The sequence below is a fragment of the Balaenoptera musculus genome, chromosome 16 (assembly GCF_009873245.2).
Source record: "Balaenoptera musculus isolate JJ_BM4_2016_0621 chromosome 16, mBalMus1.pri.v3, whole genome shotgun sequence".
NCBI classification, from domain to species: Eukaryota; Metazoa; Chordata; class Mammalia; order Artiodactyla; family Balaenopteridae; genus Balaenoptera; species Balaenoptera musculus.
In genome coordinates, this window is record NC_045800.1 from 75,679,305 (window position 1) to 75,696,386 (window position 17,082).

The following is a 17,082-nucleotide window of genomic DNA, read 5'->3' on the forward strand; positions in this document are numbered from 1 at the left end:
TTTCCAGATTCATTAAATCCACAGTCTGGCTCCAAAGTTTGAAGCTGACCAAGGTATTCATTATGACTGATATCCTTCCCATTTTTATCATATTCATTAATTTCAGCAGACAATTCTTCAAGCTTAGTATTGAAACGTGACTTCCCACATACATTACCTTCATCAGTCATCTTTCTTACACAGTTTCTATTACTGATCATTAATTCTGAAATATATTTCAAACTTTTCTTATATGAATCACACTTAGAGTTCACTTTTCTTGAACCTACAGGATTTATACCCATAGTAAATGCTTTTGCACATGAAGTATTTTTCTCATTAATCAGTGTTTTGTTTTTGATTAATATAAACTGACTGGATTGTTGGTCTTGGATGTTCTGGCCTCTCCAGACTTCTTCTAGAACAGAGGAAAATTAATCACATCTGATGAATCTTAAATTGGTTATGAATTGGCTCTACAATTGTACTTAAATATGATTAAGTTTTGGCTTCAGGCCTAGTCTCCCAGGAAGAAAATGCAAATGCCTCTTAATTAGTTGTGTTCTGTCTATCTACCTATCTATCTATCTATCTACGTCAAAGACCCTTTTGTAGTATTAAAAGAGGGGAGAAAATAGGCACTAAATACAAGTATTTGGTTTCTCCAAATGTGACCTTTAATGCTAGGTAAGAAATAAGCAGACCAAGTGGTGATCCTTGCAACAAGATCAAATATTTAATAGCTTTATTTTGAATGCTGATACAGTCATTTCAGTCTACCAGAGTTGTTTAATACTAAACATGTGCTAATCATGAATTCCCATTTTTTTCCAATTTCAATATTCTAACTTACCTTTTTATGCAAAGAAGTCTTACTCCTGCAATAGTGTTACTTCTTAACTCAATTTTATATCTTGGTTAACACATCTCTGATTTTTATGAATTTTAGGAGGGCAAAAAAAGGTTTCTTTCTCAACTGACTCCTCTATCAATCAATTATATAATCATCGAATATATAGTTCTGTTACACAAGAACATTAGGAAGAGAAAAATAGAAGCACTTATCTAGTAGGATTATAAGCAAGGTGAGAAAAAGAAACTCATAAATCAACATATGTAATTTTTAGTAGACCTCCTAAGTGCAAATGGAAGACAAGAAGTGAAAGAACAATAACAACATCTAATACAAATTAACACATAACTGATTTAATCCTCACAACCTTTGAGATCAGTTCTATGTCATCCCCATTTTACAAATGAGGAAACTAAGGTATATAAAGATTAAGTAACTCGTCTAAAGTCATACAGCTAGAGTAGTAAAGAACAGTTCCTTGAAAGCAATTAAAACTTGAACTCAAAATTAAAGATTTAATAAAACTATTAATACAATGAAGTACCACCTCACACTGGTCAGAATGGTCATTATTAAAAAATCTACAAATAACAAATGCTAGAGAGGGTGTGGGAAAAAGGGACCCCTCCTACATTGTTGGTGGGAATGTAAATTGGTGCAGCTACTATGGAAAACAGTATGGAGGTTCCTCAAAAAACTAAAAATAGAGTTGCCATATGATCCAGCAATCCCATTCCTGGAACTATATCCAGACAAAACTATAATTCAATAAGACACATGCACCCCTATGTTCATAGCAGCACTATTCACAATTGCCAAGACATGGAAACAACCTAAATGTCCATTGACAGATGAATGGATAAAGAAGATGTGGTACATATATAAAATGGAATACTACTCAGCCATAAAAAAGAATGAAATAATGTCATTTGCAGCAACACGGATGGACATAGAGATTATCATACTAAGAGAAGTCAGTCAGAAAGTGAAAGACAAATACCATATGATACCACTTATATGTGGGATCTAAAATATGACACAAATGAACTTATCTACAAAACAGACAAAGACTCACAGACATAGAGAACAGACTTGTGGTTGCCAAGGGGGAGAGGGAGTAGGAGAAGGATGGGTTGGGAGTTTAGGATTAGCAGATGCAAACTATTATATATAGAATGGATACACAATAAGATCCTACTGTATAGCACAGGGAACTATATTCAGTGTCCTGTGATAAACTGTAATGGAAAAGAATATGAATAAGGATGTATATATATGATAACTGAATCACTGTACTGTACAACAGAAATTAACACAACATTGTAAATCAACTACACTTCAATAAATTTTTTTTAAAAATTAAAGATTTAAGGTTTCTGGGGAGGCAAAATAAACTTTAATAAAAGATCTAGGGACTTTCCTAGTCGTCCAGTGGCTAAGACTCCATGCTCCCAATGCAGGGGGCCCAGGTTTGATCCCTGGTCAGGGAACTAGATCCCACATGTCACAACAAAGAGTTCGCATTCCGCAACTAAAGATCCCGCGTGCTGCAACTAAGACCCAGTGTAGCCAAATATTTTTTTAAAAGATCTAGATATATATCAGGATATTTAAGAATATGGATCAGATGGAATTTAGCATGAGTTTTGGGCAAATAGAGAAAAATAAAATTAGATTAGGAAACACAGGGCCATAATGATAGTCCTTATAAAAAAGAGAATTATAAATTTTGGAAATTATAGTAAGCATATTTATCTTCTTAGGCTAGTATCAAGATAAATTAGCCAATTTTGGTAATCAAATCTGACAAATGAAGTAAGAACCCAGGTATGTGATAATATGGTTCTGGTTTTGGTTAAAATTCATGACAACTGAGCACACTGAGGTAACTTAGGGGAATAAGAACAAATAACAGATAATGAAATAAAATTTATAAGAGAGAATGGCAGAGATGGAAGTTTCAAGATGACTCCATACCTGCAAACAGGAGGATAACAGCCTAATGAATAAAGGGGGAATATGGAAAATGAGTAGACATTATAAAGTGAAATATAAAATGGAATAATAAATGACTTAGTCTCTGACATTCTGAAAATGAATGAAGTGGTCTACTAGAGCTGATCTTCAAACAGGTAAAACGTTGATTTAAAAGGCAGAAGCAAGATAAGACAGATAAGAGGCAGCACAGAATAGTTGTAAAGAGTACAGTCTCTGGAGCCAACCTTCTTGGGTATGAAATCTAGATGTACCACTTATTAACTGGAGGACCTTGGGCATGTTACTTAATCTCTTTAGACTTCAGTCTGTTTACCTGGAAAAACAGTAACAGTATTTATACTACGGGATTGTTGTGAGGAGTAGATGAATTAATACGTATAAACTGCTTAGAACGGTGCACATTGTAGGCTACAATGCAAGTGTTGATTATGGTGATTATATCACCACCAACTTTGGAGTCATAAACCTAAGAGAAGCTTAAGCCTTGAAGATGGATTAATCACTTAAAAACATCTGAGAAGAGCAGAAGGTATAAAACAGAGTCTTTACAGACATCTTGAATTGAATAAATGATTGCATAAATAAAAATGTACTGATTTAATTAATGTTTACTGTATGCTGTATGATGAGCACTGGTGTTGGCTGGTAAGCTAGACAGACAACAGAAAGGTAAATATTTAGGAAAGGTGAGTGTGATCAAATTAGTTCTGCTCACCAAAGGCAAGTTTATGGGTATTTTAGAAAGGGTTTTGAGTGCTATCAAATAAAGCACAAAGGTACAGAAGGTAACTATCAATTTGGGCACACACACACACAAAATGGCAATGAAATCTTAACAGCAGGTATAAAAGAGAAAATGAACTGTGAGTCAGGATACAGAAAAATATGAGGCATTTTACCACAAAAGGAAAGAGGGAATGATTAGGGAAACTTGAAGGAGCACAAAAATCACAGATGTTTAGTAATTTCTAAAGAAGATATCTAAAAATGATGAAAGGCAAAAGGAGTATGTGAAAATAAGAGGAAATCTGGCAACTGAAAGTGCTACAGAAAGAGAGGAATTGTGAAGAAGTAAAGATTCAAGATGCAGTAACCAAGAATTAGATTTGTGTAACGTCAGAGTGCAAAGTTTCTCTATAAACATTAAGCATAGAATGAACACACCCTGTGAGAAGGGTGATATTTCAAGGTGTTAATTTAAGTATTTTAGCAATGATGGCTGGATAATCCTCAAATTTTGAAAAGGTATGAAGTCTCTAAAAAGAGATTTCCAAAAATGTTTCAAAGAGCTTATACTGGGTTGACTAATGTCTCCCCCAATTTCAGGTCCACCCAGGATCTCAGAATATGACCTTATTTAGAATGAGGGTCTTGGCAGATGTAATTAGTTAGGTTGAGGTCATACTGGATTAGGGTGAGCCCTAAACTCAGTATGGCTGGTGTCCTTATAAGAAGATGACACACAGAAGGCAGGCCATATGACAATGGAAGCAGGGATTGGAGTGATACAGCTATATGTCAAGGAGTGACAAGGATTGCCGAAACCACCAGAAGCTAGGAAGAGGCAGAACCCTCTCCTAGAGTCGTTGGAGGGAGCATTGCCCTGCGGACACTGATTTTTTACTTGTAGCTTCCAGAACTGTGAGAAAATAAATTTCTGTTGTTTTAAGGCACCCAGTTTGTGGTGCTTTGTTACCACAGCCCTAAGAAACTAATGCAGACGTTAAACAACTCACTGTCCATTTGAGATCTAATTTCTACTAGCTTCCATCCCTTTGGTACACAATAACTCACCTGGAAGGCTCTGGCTTGAGAACTCTACCTCTGTTATCCACGGCTCTTCTCCTTGCTCCAACTGGGAGATCACATCTGGTTTGGGTATAAGACACCCTGTCAACGGGAAATGACACAGGACTCTTATCTAGACACTTGAGCTTCATGGAGCCTAAAGATGGTCATGCATGATGAGGGTGCTTATTTCAACCTTGGCAGGGTAGCACCTCTCACCAGAGGCGAAGACGCTGACATCCTTTCTAGAGCCCCAAAGCAATTAAGAATTTTTGAACCCAAACCCTTAACACTAAAAACAATTCAGCTCTTCAGAGGTTTGACATGTTTCACCAACTACAGGAACTTACACGGAAAGCTCCGCTTACCCACTGAGACCAGGTTGCTGTAGTTCTCCAGCATCACATCCCTATACAGGATCTTCTGAGCTGAGTCCAGCCACTGCCACTCTGCCTGGGTGAAGTTGATTGACACATCCTTGAATGATACTAGTCCCTGTAACAGTACATTTTGTTCAGTCTGAATTGTTAACAATTGGAGAATGTGAAAAATATGTGTGAGGAATAGAACTTAAAAAAATATTTGATGCATACCATATATGCTGTTTTCATTTTTATGGGAGAAATAGATACCTTATCAACATGGTGATTAATTGCTGAATAAAAAAAGCTTCTATTGAGCTAACTACTCTGTACATGGAAACATTCTAATTGCTCAGAAAAATCAAGAACAATAAGCTTAAATTCTAGTAGTAAAGTAGATATACAAACATCTATTTACAATAAGGTATTAAAAGAGCTATGTTAGAAATGCTTACAAAGTATAAAGTATAGGGTCTTCCCTGGTGGTGCAGTGGTTAAGAATCCACCTGCCAATGCAGGGGACATGGGTTCGAGCCCTGGTCCCGGAAGATCCCACATGCTGCTGAGCAACTAAGCCCGTGCGCCACAACTACTGAGCCTGCACTCTAGAGCCCGCGAGTCACAACTACTGAAGCCCGTGCGCCTAGAGCCCGTGCTCTGCAACAAGAGAGGCCACCACAATAAGAAGCCTGCGCACCGCAACGAAGAGTAGCCCCTGCTCACCGCAACTAGAGGAAGCCTATGCACAGCAACGAGGACCCAACACAGCCAAAAATAAATAAATAAAATAAGTAAATTTATAAAAACAAAAAAGTATAAAGTATAGTGTAGACATAAAGGAAGGAAAAATTAGTTCCATCTGTTATTATGTGGCTGTTATGAAGCTGAAAATCTTTGAGTAGTTGTATTATGCAAAAATATGCATTAGCCTCCACATGGTCAAATGCATTTTGTGTGCATTTAAAATGTATTTTAAAAGTTAAGTCCAGGGGAAAGCAACTAGCATAGTTTGCTAGGTCAACAGGGTGAGGGGATATGGTAAGATAAAGTACTCAACAGGTATTCAAGGGCCAGACATGGAATAATTTTGAACCAGTTCCTATAAATCCAAACATCCTTTGATCACCACTCCATCATGTGAACGGATACTGTTTGTACGTATTGTACATAAGTACATGTAATGACAATCCAAGTATTTAATGAAGCTTAATCACGTTCTCAATTTTCGATAAAAATTTAATATAAATTGTAATATCTTCTTCAGAGACCCTGATGGATAGTCTTGCATATCTCCTGGGATGTCCACCTTCCATTCTGAAGACCCCCACTCCAGAAAATGTGAAAACAGTAAAAAGATGTGAATAAGCCCTGGCCTTACATAATTTAAGATTTAACATTCTAGAATGGTGGTTCTCAACTCTGGCTGCACATCTGAATCACCTTAGAAAATATATAAACCAGACTCTATAATGCTATTTTTTAAAAGAAAAGTTTGAAAGTTGTCAAACACACAGAAAGACTGCAAAAATAAAATGTGTACAAAGAACACTCGCATACCCAGATTCACTTGTTAACGTTTAACCCCACTTATTTTATCATTAGCATGTATTCCCTCTTCCTCTTTACCTATAAACACACATTTGCTAACACACACTCACATTTTTTTTCTGTACTATTTGAAGGTAAGTTACATACATCATGGCCGTAAATATTTCAGTATGAATTTGCTAAGAATAGGGATATTCTCCTATATAACCATGGTACCGCTATCAAATTCAGTATAATTAACACTGGCATGGTACTTTTATCTAAGTTACCTTTCTTATGTCAGTTCTGTTAATTGACACAATAACCTCTTCTATAGCACCTCCCCCTTCCAAAACAGATCCAGTCTAGGGCAAAGTATTGCATTTAGTTGTCATGTCTCTTTAGCCTCTCTTGTTCTGGAACATTTCCACAGCTTTTGCCTTTTATGACATTGGCGTCTTTGAAAAATACGGTTCCCCACTCTTTCTAAAAATGAGAATGTTCATTTTCGACTTGTCTGATGTTTCCTTGTGGTTAGATTCACGTTACTTGATCTAGGTTGGAAAGTGCATAGGTGATGTTGTTCCCTTCACGGGTATCCTATCTACAGCATATGCTGCCACTGTCCCTCAGTGGAAGTGCTAATTCTGCCCACCCGGGCAAAGGGTCGTCCGATTTCTCCACTGTATAATTACTGCCTTTTTACCTCCCTTGGAACTAATAAGCAATCTTTGGGGAGATTTTAAGACCATGAAAATCCCCCAATCCTCATCAGACTGTCCACTAGATTTAGCATGAATTGATGATTCTTGCCTGATATGATCTTCACTATGATAGATGCAAAATGCTGCTTTTCCAGCTTCTGTACTCCTTCCACATTTACCAATTTGCCCTTAATCTACCATAAGCAAGAAACCTCCTTTCTGCCAATTTATTATAAGTATAGACCCACAAATTCCTATTTTTCCCCAGTGGGTTATAATTCATTATTGTACTTAATTATTTTGGTGTTCAACTATCCCAGAAGCCCCTTCAAGCAGACATGCCCTGTGATTACTTTGAATACTTCCTTACTTTAGGGCATAACATGATGTCCCAAGCTCATCTTACACCCATCCTGCCCCAGCTCTGGAATCAGCCATTTCTCCAACGAGTCCTGGTTCCTTTCAGTGGGGAATGGTATTAGACACCAAGCTCTGGATGCTAGGTATGTGCCACAATGCTGTTTTTTATCCCTAAATTTTTCATTTGGATTTTCAAATTTAAAGAAAAATTGAAAAAACATAAAATGAACACTTGAATAATCACCTAAATCCTTTTTGCAATATTTGCTGTATCTCTTTCTACATATAATTATACCTTTGGCTGAATCACTTGAAATTTGCAATGATCGTGAGATTTCATCCTTCTATACATCAGCATGTATGTTCCCATACATCACATTCACACCTAAGGAGATTAAGTTAATTCAATAATATAATCTAACACACAATCCTAATTTAAACTACTCAATTGTTTAAAAATATTTCCCCAATCTAGAATTCAATCCAGTCTCACATATTACACTTAGTTGTTATGCCTATTTTATCTTCTCTAATCCAGAAAACCAGACTCCCTACCTTTTTTCATTTGTATTGATTTCTTAAAAGAATCCAGGCCAGTTGTCTTGTAAAATATCCCATATTCTGGGTTTGTCAGATTGTCTCCTTATAGTTAAATGCAGATCAGCTTTTCATATTTTGGACAAAAACATAACAGGGGTTATCACATACCTCTTATTGAAACATACAGGGGAACTAAACACCAGATTGTCCCTCTATTGGTGAAACTGAGTATGATTATTTAAAGTGGTGATCACCAGCAATCTCCATTGTAAAGGTACAGTTTCTCTTGTAATTGATAAGTAATCTGGGGAGAGCGAGAGGAAGCAACACTTTAAGACCGTATAATTAATTAGCCTGTTCACCTTCAACCTTTCAGTCACTGGTTTTAGTACCAATGGATGATTCTTGCCAAATCAATTATTACTGTAGGGCTTGTAAAATGGTGATTTTCTTATTCTCATTCCTTCTGTATTTGCTAGCTGGCATTTTTTCCATAAAGAAGAGCTTTCTTTCTTCTATGCCTCTTCTGTATCACTAGGAACTCATGAAATTTTTTTGGTTGTTGTGTAATAATCCATTAAGAGTTATTCTTTTTGATGCTAAGCTGTCTCAGTATGGTCAATGGTGGCCTTCTATGTCCTTTTATCAAGCATTTCAGTACATTTTTGTTTCTAGTATAAAATGATTTTCCAGAATGACTTTATACTTCCCATGTCCCAGAGTTAGGTTTCTTTTAGTGGGGAAGAGTATTTGGAAATCAAGATCTAGCCACTAGGTGTGCAAAAGATGGGTTACTATTCCTAGGCCCTTTCAGAAGCTACAGCAGGAAAATAATATTTATTATTATTATTTTTTAAATCATGCATTCATATTGAGTCCTCCAATAAATCCAATAACAATTTCCCCAGTCCATATCTGTAATTTCCCTCTAATAGAACCCTGGTTCTCAACTACTTCAATATATTTACCCATTCATTTGATACAAAATAGTTTTAGAATTATAATACCAATACCAGATCTACTAAGTAAAGTTAAAGATTTCTTTGCAGTTTTTAACTTATTTTAAATAATTCTAGACTTAGAGACAAGTTGCAAAAACAGTACAGTGAGTTCCTGTATACTCTTCATCCAGTTTCTCCTAATATTAAGATCTTAATTAACAAAGTACAATGATCAAAATTAAGAAATTAACATTGGGGGAATTCCCTGGCGGTCCAGTGGTTAGGACGCCATGCTCTCACTGCCAAGGATCCGGGTTCAATCCCTGGTCAGGGAACTAAGATTGAGCAAGCTGCATGGTGTGGTCAAAAAAGAAAAATAAAAAGAAATTAATATTGGTATGTTATTAACCTATAGCAAACTATAGTCTTAATTTAGATTTCACCAGTTTTTCCATTGATACCCTTTTTTTGGTTCCAGAATCTAATCCAGGATTCCACACTCCAAGCAGTTCCTTGTTTCTTCTTGTCTTCCATGACCTTGACACTTTTGAACAGCTGGTGACTATGGTTCCCACTGCTGGGTGCATAATGGGCATTGATAATTTGGCCATGTGCAGTACTGAACACCATCACTACTTCAAGGGGTATGCACCCTAACAAAGTCAGATTTAAGCCATTATGGAAGGCTGGTGCATTCCTGACTGCCTCCAGGGTTGCCCAACCCATGGCACGCTGTCCAGCAGAAAGCATACTGCATACTAGGTGGGGAAAAAGACATTATTTTGTTAATTGAGGACCTGCTGCAGACAGAAACGTTATAAACCACTCTTTCACAATTTAAAAGCCTGGTTTGAACGGTCAAAAAGGCCTCTGGGGCATGGAGACTGACAGTGGATTATCACAGGCTGAATGCCATGCCAGATATCATCACTGTCACTGAGACAGTGGCAGCCCATACCAGAGAACCGTACACTGTTATTCTCAGTCTTCATGTGGGATGAGGATAAGGACCATTTATATTCACATGGAACAGCCTACAGTATATTTTCACCATGCTTCTGTAGGGATACCTCAATTGCCATTCTATATGCTCCACTGGGGGATGCTTGATGTTCAACAAGCCCAAGTTCCCACAGAAGTTTTATTTATATATTTTTGTTAGTTTTGGGGGTTTAAAATTTTTTCCAGCTTTCAGGTATAATTGATAAATGAAAATTGTATATATTTTTTGATATACATAAACATTGTGAATGATTCCCACAATCAAGCTAATTATCACATTCATTACCTTGAATACAGTCATCCCTCAGTATCTATGTAAAGGTTGCCAATGTGCAGCAAATTCAAGTTTTGCTTTTTGGAAATTTCTGCAATGTTTTAAAATTTTTATTTATTTTATTTTATTTATTTTATTTTATTTATTTTATTTTTGGCTGCGTTGGGTCTTCGTTGCTGCACGTGGGCTTTCTCTAGTTGTGGCAAGTGGGGACTATTCTTCGTTGCGGTGCGCAGGCTTCTCATTGTGGTGGCTTCTCTTGTTGTGGAGCACGGGCTCTAGGCACGCGGGCTTCAGTAGTTGTGGTGCGCGGGCTTCAGTAGTTGTGGTGCGCGGGCTCTAGAGCGCAGGCTCAGTAGTTGTGGCGCACGGGCTTAGTTGCTCCGCGGCATGTGGGATCTTCCCAGACCAGGCCTCGAACCCATGTCCCCTGCATCGGCAGGCGGATTCTTAACCACTGAGCCACCAGGGAAGCCCTCTTCAATTTTTAAAAGAATATCTTCAACCCACGGTTAGTTGAATCCACAGATGTGGAACCCATACTTACAGAGGGCTGACTCTGTAGTTACCTTTTTTGTGTAGCGAGAACACTTAAGATCTACTATCTTAGCAAATTTCAAGTGTATATTACCATATTATTAACTATAGCAACCATGCTGTACGTTAGACTTCCAGAACTTACATATCCTGCATAAATGAAACTTTATATCCTTTGACCAAGATATCATTTCTCCTAAACCCCAATCCCTGGCAACCAACTTTTTTCTCTCTGCTTCTATGAGTTTAACTTTCTATCTATATAGAGTTTAACTTTCTATGAGTTTAACTTCCTATCTATCTATCTATTACACTTAGCATAATGTCCACTAGCTCCATCCATGTTGTCACAAATGGCAGGATTTCCTTCTTTTTTAAAAAGCTGAATAATATTCTATTGTATATGGAATTTCTTTATTCATTCATCTGTTGATGGACACTTAGATTGCTTCAGTATCTTGAATGTTATGAATAATGCTTCAATAAACATGGGGCACAGATTTCTCTTTCAGGTACTGATTTAATTTCTCTGGGCCAGAAGAGGGATTGCTAGAAGAAGACGTATGGTTTGCAAATATTTTATCCCATTCCATGGGTTGCCTTTTCATTTTGTTGTTTCCTTTGCTGTGCAGAAGTGCTTTTTAGTTTGATGCACTCCCACTTGTCTACTTAGGCTTTTGTTGCCTGTGTTTTGGGGGTCATATTAAAAAAATCATTGCTGAGACCAATGTCAAGAAATGCATGGAATCTATAGATTCCTTTGGGTAGTACAGACATGTTAACAATATTATTCTACTAATCTATGAACACAGAATATCCTTCCATTTATTTGCATGCTCTTCAGTTTCCTTCAGCATTTTACAGCTTTCAGTGTACAGAACTTTCACCTCCTCGGTTACATATATTCTTAAGTATTTTATTCTTTTTAATGCAATTGTACATTGGTTTCTTAATTTACATTTTCAGATTCAGTGTATAGAAATGCATATAATTTTTAAAAAATAATTAATTAATTAATTTTTGGCTGTGTTGGGTCTTCGTTGCTGTGCGAGGGCTTCCTCTAGTTGCAGCAAGTGGGGGCTACTCTTCGTTGCAGTGCGCGGGCTTCTCATTGCGGTAGCTTCTCTTGTTGTGGAGCACAGGCTCTAGGCGTGCAGGCTTCAGTAGCTGTGGCACACAGGCTCAGTAGCTGTGGCTCGTGGGCTCTAGAGCGCAGGCTCAGTAGTTGCGGCGCACGGGCTTAGTTGCTCTGTGGCATGTGGGATCTTCCCGGACCAGGGCTTGAGCCCGTGTCCCCTGCATTGGCAGGCGGATTCTTAACCACTGCACCACCAGGGAAGCCCGCATATAATATTTATGTTGATTTTGTGTCTTGCAACTTTCCTGAACACTGTTTTGGTGGGGTGTTTAGGGTTTTCTATATGTAACATAATGTCATTTGCAAACAGAAAATTTTATTTCTTCCTTTCTGATTTGGATGTCTTTTATCTCTTTTTCTTGCCTGATTTCTATGGCTAGGACTTCCAGTACTATATTAATAGAAATGGCAAAAGTGGTCATCCTTGTCTTGTTCCTGATCTTAGAGGAAAAGCTTTCAGCTTTACAACACTGAATATGAGGGTAGCAGTGGGCTTGTCATATATGGCTTTTATTATGTTGAGGTACATTCCCTCTCTACCTAATTTGTTGAGAGGTGTGTTTTTTTTTTTTTAATCAAGTAAGGGTGTTGAACTTTGTCAAATGCCTTTTCTGCATCTATTGAAATGATCATATGACTTTTTTGTTCATGTTGTTAATGTGGTACACCACATTGATTTACATATGTTAAGCCACCCTTGCATCCCAGGGATAAATCCCACTTGATCATGGTGTATGATCCTTTTAATGTGATATTGAATTCAATTTGCTAGTATTTTGTTGAGGATTTTTGCATCTGTGTTCATCAAGGATACTAACCTATTGTTTCCTTTTCTTGTAGTGTTCTTGTCTGGCTTCAGTATCAGGGTAACACTGGCCTCGTAAAATGAGTTTGGAATTGTTCCTTCCTCTTCAATTTTTGGTAAGAGTTTGAGAAGAACTGGCATTAATTTTTCTTTAAATGTTTGGTAGAATTCACCAGGGAACCCATGAAGCCCTAGGCTTTGTTGGGAGGTTTTTTATTACTGTTTCAATCTCCTTATTCATTATGGATCTGTTTAGATTTTCCATTACTTCATGATTCATTCTTGGTATAGTGTGCTTCTAGGTATTTATCCATTTCCTCTAAGCTATCTAATTTGTTGGTATATAACTGTTCATAGTAGTCTCTTACAATCCTTTGTATTTCTGTGGTATCCATTGTAATGCCTCTTGTGACAGTTTCTGACTTAAAGCCTATTTTCTCTGATATAAGTATAGACACTCCAGTTCTTTTCTGGTTACCATTTTCATGGATTTTTTCTCCCATCCCTTCACTTTTAGCCTATATGTGTCCTTAAAGCTAAAACGAAGTCTCTTGTTGGTAGCATATTGTTAGATCTTGTTTTTTAAAAATCCATTCAGCTATTCAGTGTCTTTTGATTGGAGAATTTAATCCATTTACCTTTAAAGCAGTTATTGATAGGTAAGGACTTACTATTGCCATTTTGTTAATTGTTTTCTGACTGTTCTGTATTTCCTTTGTTCCTTTCTTACTCTCTTGCTGACTTGATTTTTTTTTTTTTTTTGTAGTGCTATGCTTTGAGTCCTTTGCCTTTTGTCTATCTACTAGAGATTTTTCTTTATGGTTAACATAAGGTCTACATTAAACATCTTATAGTTAAGATAGTCTACTTTAAGCTAAGAACTTAACTTCAATCACATACAAACTGTAACGCATGTAGGGTCAATCAAAAGTGGCAATGGATCCCCACAGAAGTAGTAAACATGAGCAAATCCAGTCTCAGAAGACTGACAGAGTGGGAGGGGGATCGGAACATTAAACTTTCTTCTTTTCATTCCTTTGTTGTTCCTAGATGACAACACCCTGAAAAGAATTTGCACAGTTGTGGCAAGAGGAGGCAAACTTAAACAATGGTAGATTTATCATCCCAGAATAAAGTCTCTTTCAACTTGCAATTCCACTGTAATGGCCTGGCCAATGCATAATAACTTGGACCTTCTTCAAGCTATCATTGGGTCAAATCACTTGGTGATTCCCTTGATACAGGTCCAGGTGCAGGCACGCTCTTGAGTCCCCTGCTTTAATATTACCTATGTTGTGACAGGAAAAGATCCCCATACCAGAATGGGTAATACTGATCTGCAGTGGCACAATGGACCAAAAATTTTCCCTTCCTGAAACCAAATGGCAAAAGTAGATTGAGACAGTATATAACTGGACTAGTCAGCATTATGACAACAAATCCTCCAAGGTGTCATCTGCACCCCTCCAGGTTATGTATTATTTTGTGGACCCCCAAAGGCAATAAAATGTCTGTCCCTGGTGGCAAAGATCGTGTTGCCTCAGAGTCTTAGGGCCCACCGTCCATGTCAGCAATCACATAGAGGGCTAGAGGGGACTCACTCTGCTAACCCACTGCAGAGCGGCTAATGGCACCTTCCCAGGAACACAAACACTTAGTTCCATTCTGCTGTTCGTGCCCTCATACCTGGCATAGGCATAAATGGAAAAAATGGTATACAACTTGCCATTGACTACCGCAGAGACAGCTAATGCTATAAAACGAGCAAAGAGATTTGAATAGACATTTCTCAAAAGAGGGTACTAATAACAAACACATGTAAAGACGTTCAACTGCATTAATCATTCAGGAAATCACGTCAAAACCACAATGAAGGGGCTTCCCCGGTGGCGCAGTGGTTGAGAGTCTGCCTGCCAATGCAGGGGACACGGGTTCGAGCCCTGGTCTGGGAAGATCCCACATGCCGCGGAGCAACTAGGCCCGTGAGCCACAACTACTGAGCCTGCGCGTCTGGAGCCTGTGCTCCGCAACAAGAGAGGCCGCGATAGTGAGAGGCCCGCGCACTGCGATGAAGAGTGGTCCCCGCTTGCCGCAACTAGAGAAAGCCCTCGAACAGAAAGGAAGACCCAACACAGCCAAAAATAAATAAATTAATTTTAAAAAAAAAAACCACAATGAAATCCCATTTCATACCCACTGGGATGGCTGTAATCAAAAAGATGGACAATAACAAGTGTTGTTGAGGATGTAAGAAATTGGAACCCTTGCGCATTGTTGGTAATAATGCAAAGTTGTACAGCCCATCTATTGAACAGTTTGGTAGTTCCTCGAAAATTTAACCATAAAGTTACCATATGACCCAGCAATTCCATTCCTACTCCTAAGTATATACCCACAGAACTGAAACCATATGTTCATGCAAAAACTTGTATATAAATGTTCACAGCAGCATTATTCATAATAGTGAAAAGGTGGAAACAACCCAACCTAAATGTCCATCAACTAATACTGCTTAACTAAATTTGATATATCTGTACAATGAAATATAAGAGCCATAAAAAGGAATGAAGTACTGATACAGACTACAGTAATGATGATTCTTGAAAACTTTATGCTAAGTGAAAGATGCCAGACACAAAAGACCACACATGGTATGATTCCACCTATATGAAAAATCTATACAGACAAAAAGTCAATTAGTGGTTGCCTAGGACTGGGGGATTGAGGGAAAATAGGAAAGTAATTGCTTATGGGTGTTTCTTTTTGGGGTGATGAAAATGTTTTGAAATTAGATAGTGGTGATGGCTGCACAACTATGTGAATGTACTAACAACCACTGGATTTAACACTTTAAAAAGGTAAATTTTACAGTTTGTGAATTCCACCTCATTTAAAAATTATTTTTAAAAAAACAATGTAAGTTTTCCTACATGCTAATTTGGAAAGATCTCCAGTATATGTTCTTACATGTAAAAATTAAGGTAAAGAACAAGGTATTATATGCTATGTGTGTATCCTTTCGGGTAAGATGGGTGTACAAATAAATACACATACGTCAGGTTGGTGGAAGCCCTTTGTGCTGAACACCAAATCATCCTAGTTAAGGTTGATGACAACAGGAAACTAGGGGAATGGGTAGGTCTCTGTAAAAATGACAGAAAACCCCATAAAGTTGGTTGTAGTTATGTGGTGACTGAGAACAAGGATGTCCTCAAAGAGTACTTCAGATTCAAGAAATGAACAAATAAAAAACTTGGCTCTTGTTCCTCAGAAAAAAAAATAAACCCATCATATATGCACACACATACATATATACGCATATTTACATGTGTATATGTATTCACACATATATACATACAAATACACATAAGAATAGAAATATACATTTATGTATGTATATATTTATCTATCTAGATATAAAATCATATTTACTTGTCTCTGCACTTTAATAAAAATGGAAAAATACACATACAAAAATTTCTTCCCTATAACTAGAAGGGGTTATAGGGAAGGGGTTGCAGGGATAGGGACAGACACAGGAGGGAGAATCCACCTTGTGTATCTATATATATTGTTTATATTGTATTGATTTTTCCAGTGTGAATACATTACCTAATCCATACACACACAGAAAAAAATACACATAAAGAAAAAAAAGCCCATGATAGCTTGGTATACAGCAATGCCTGGCATCACTACAGCAAATGTACATGTCCTCTTCTCGCAGAGTATCTGGAGAACACTATCTCCATCTGAAAATATCAATCCTAGATCCACATGCTGAAATTTTAGGTTTTCAGATATTTGACTAGCCAGAACACAGTCTTTCTGTTTGTAATCATCAGCTTCTATATTATATACAATTTAATAACTGATAAAATTGGAATTAAAATTATCATTAAATATTTTAAAAATCATAAGTCTTTTAAACACACTGATGCAAATAAATTTGAAGACTTAAATATACAATTTTTAAAATAAATATGCATCAAAAACAGAACCAAAAAGTTTAGAAAACTGGAAAAAAACGGTAAACCATCTAAGAAATAAAATTAGTAATCAAAATCTATCCTTAAGAGGTGTAGAAAAAAACACTGGGTATAATGGACACTCAAAACTTAAGGCATAGGAAGGAACTTACCTAATGGGATAATGGGTGTATACCAAAAACCTACAGAGAGTATCTTAATGTTTGCTAACAATTCCTGAGTTATCTCTGAAAATCAGGCATAAGGTAAGGATGTCAGCTATCAGGCAGTAAGACCAGAAAAATG

At 37.2% G+C, this 17,082-nt stretch overlaps 1 protein-coding gene across 1 annotated transcript in view; it reads right to left on the reverse strand.

Annotated features, from left to right (window-relative positions):
• The window catches only part of LOC118882965 (putative protein ZNF720), a 31,489-nt gene that overhangs the window by 10,352 nt on the left and 4,055 nt on the right, over positions 1–17,082 (reverse strand). The window contains exons 3-4 of the mRNA XM_036829404.1: positions 4,987–5,113; positions 4,625–4,720 (exon numbers count right to left, since the gene is read on the reverse strand). Coding sequence (XP_036685299.1) covers positions 4,625–4,720; positions 4,987–5,113 — 223 coding nt within the window. The remainder of the gene's footprint in view (positions 1–4,624; positions 4,721–4,986; positions 5,114–17,082) is intronic.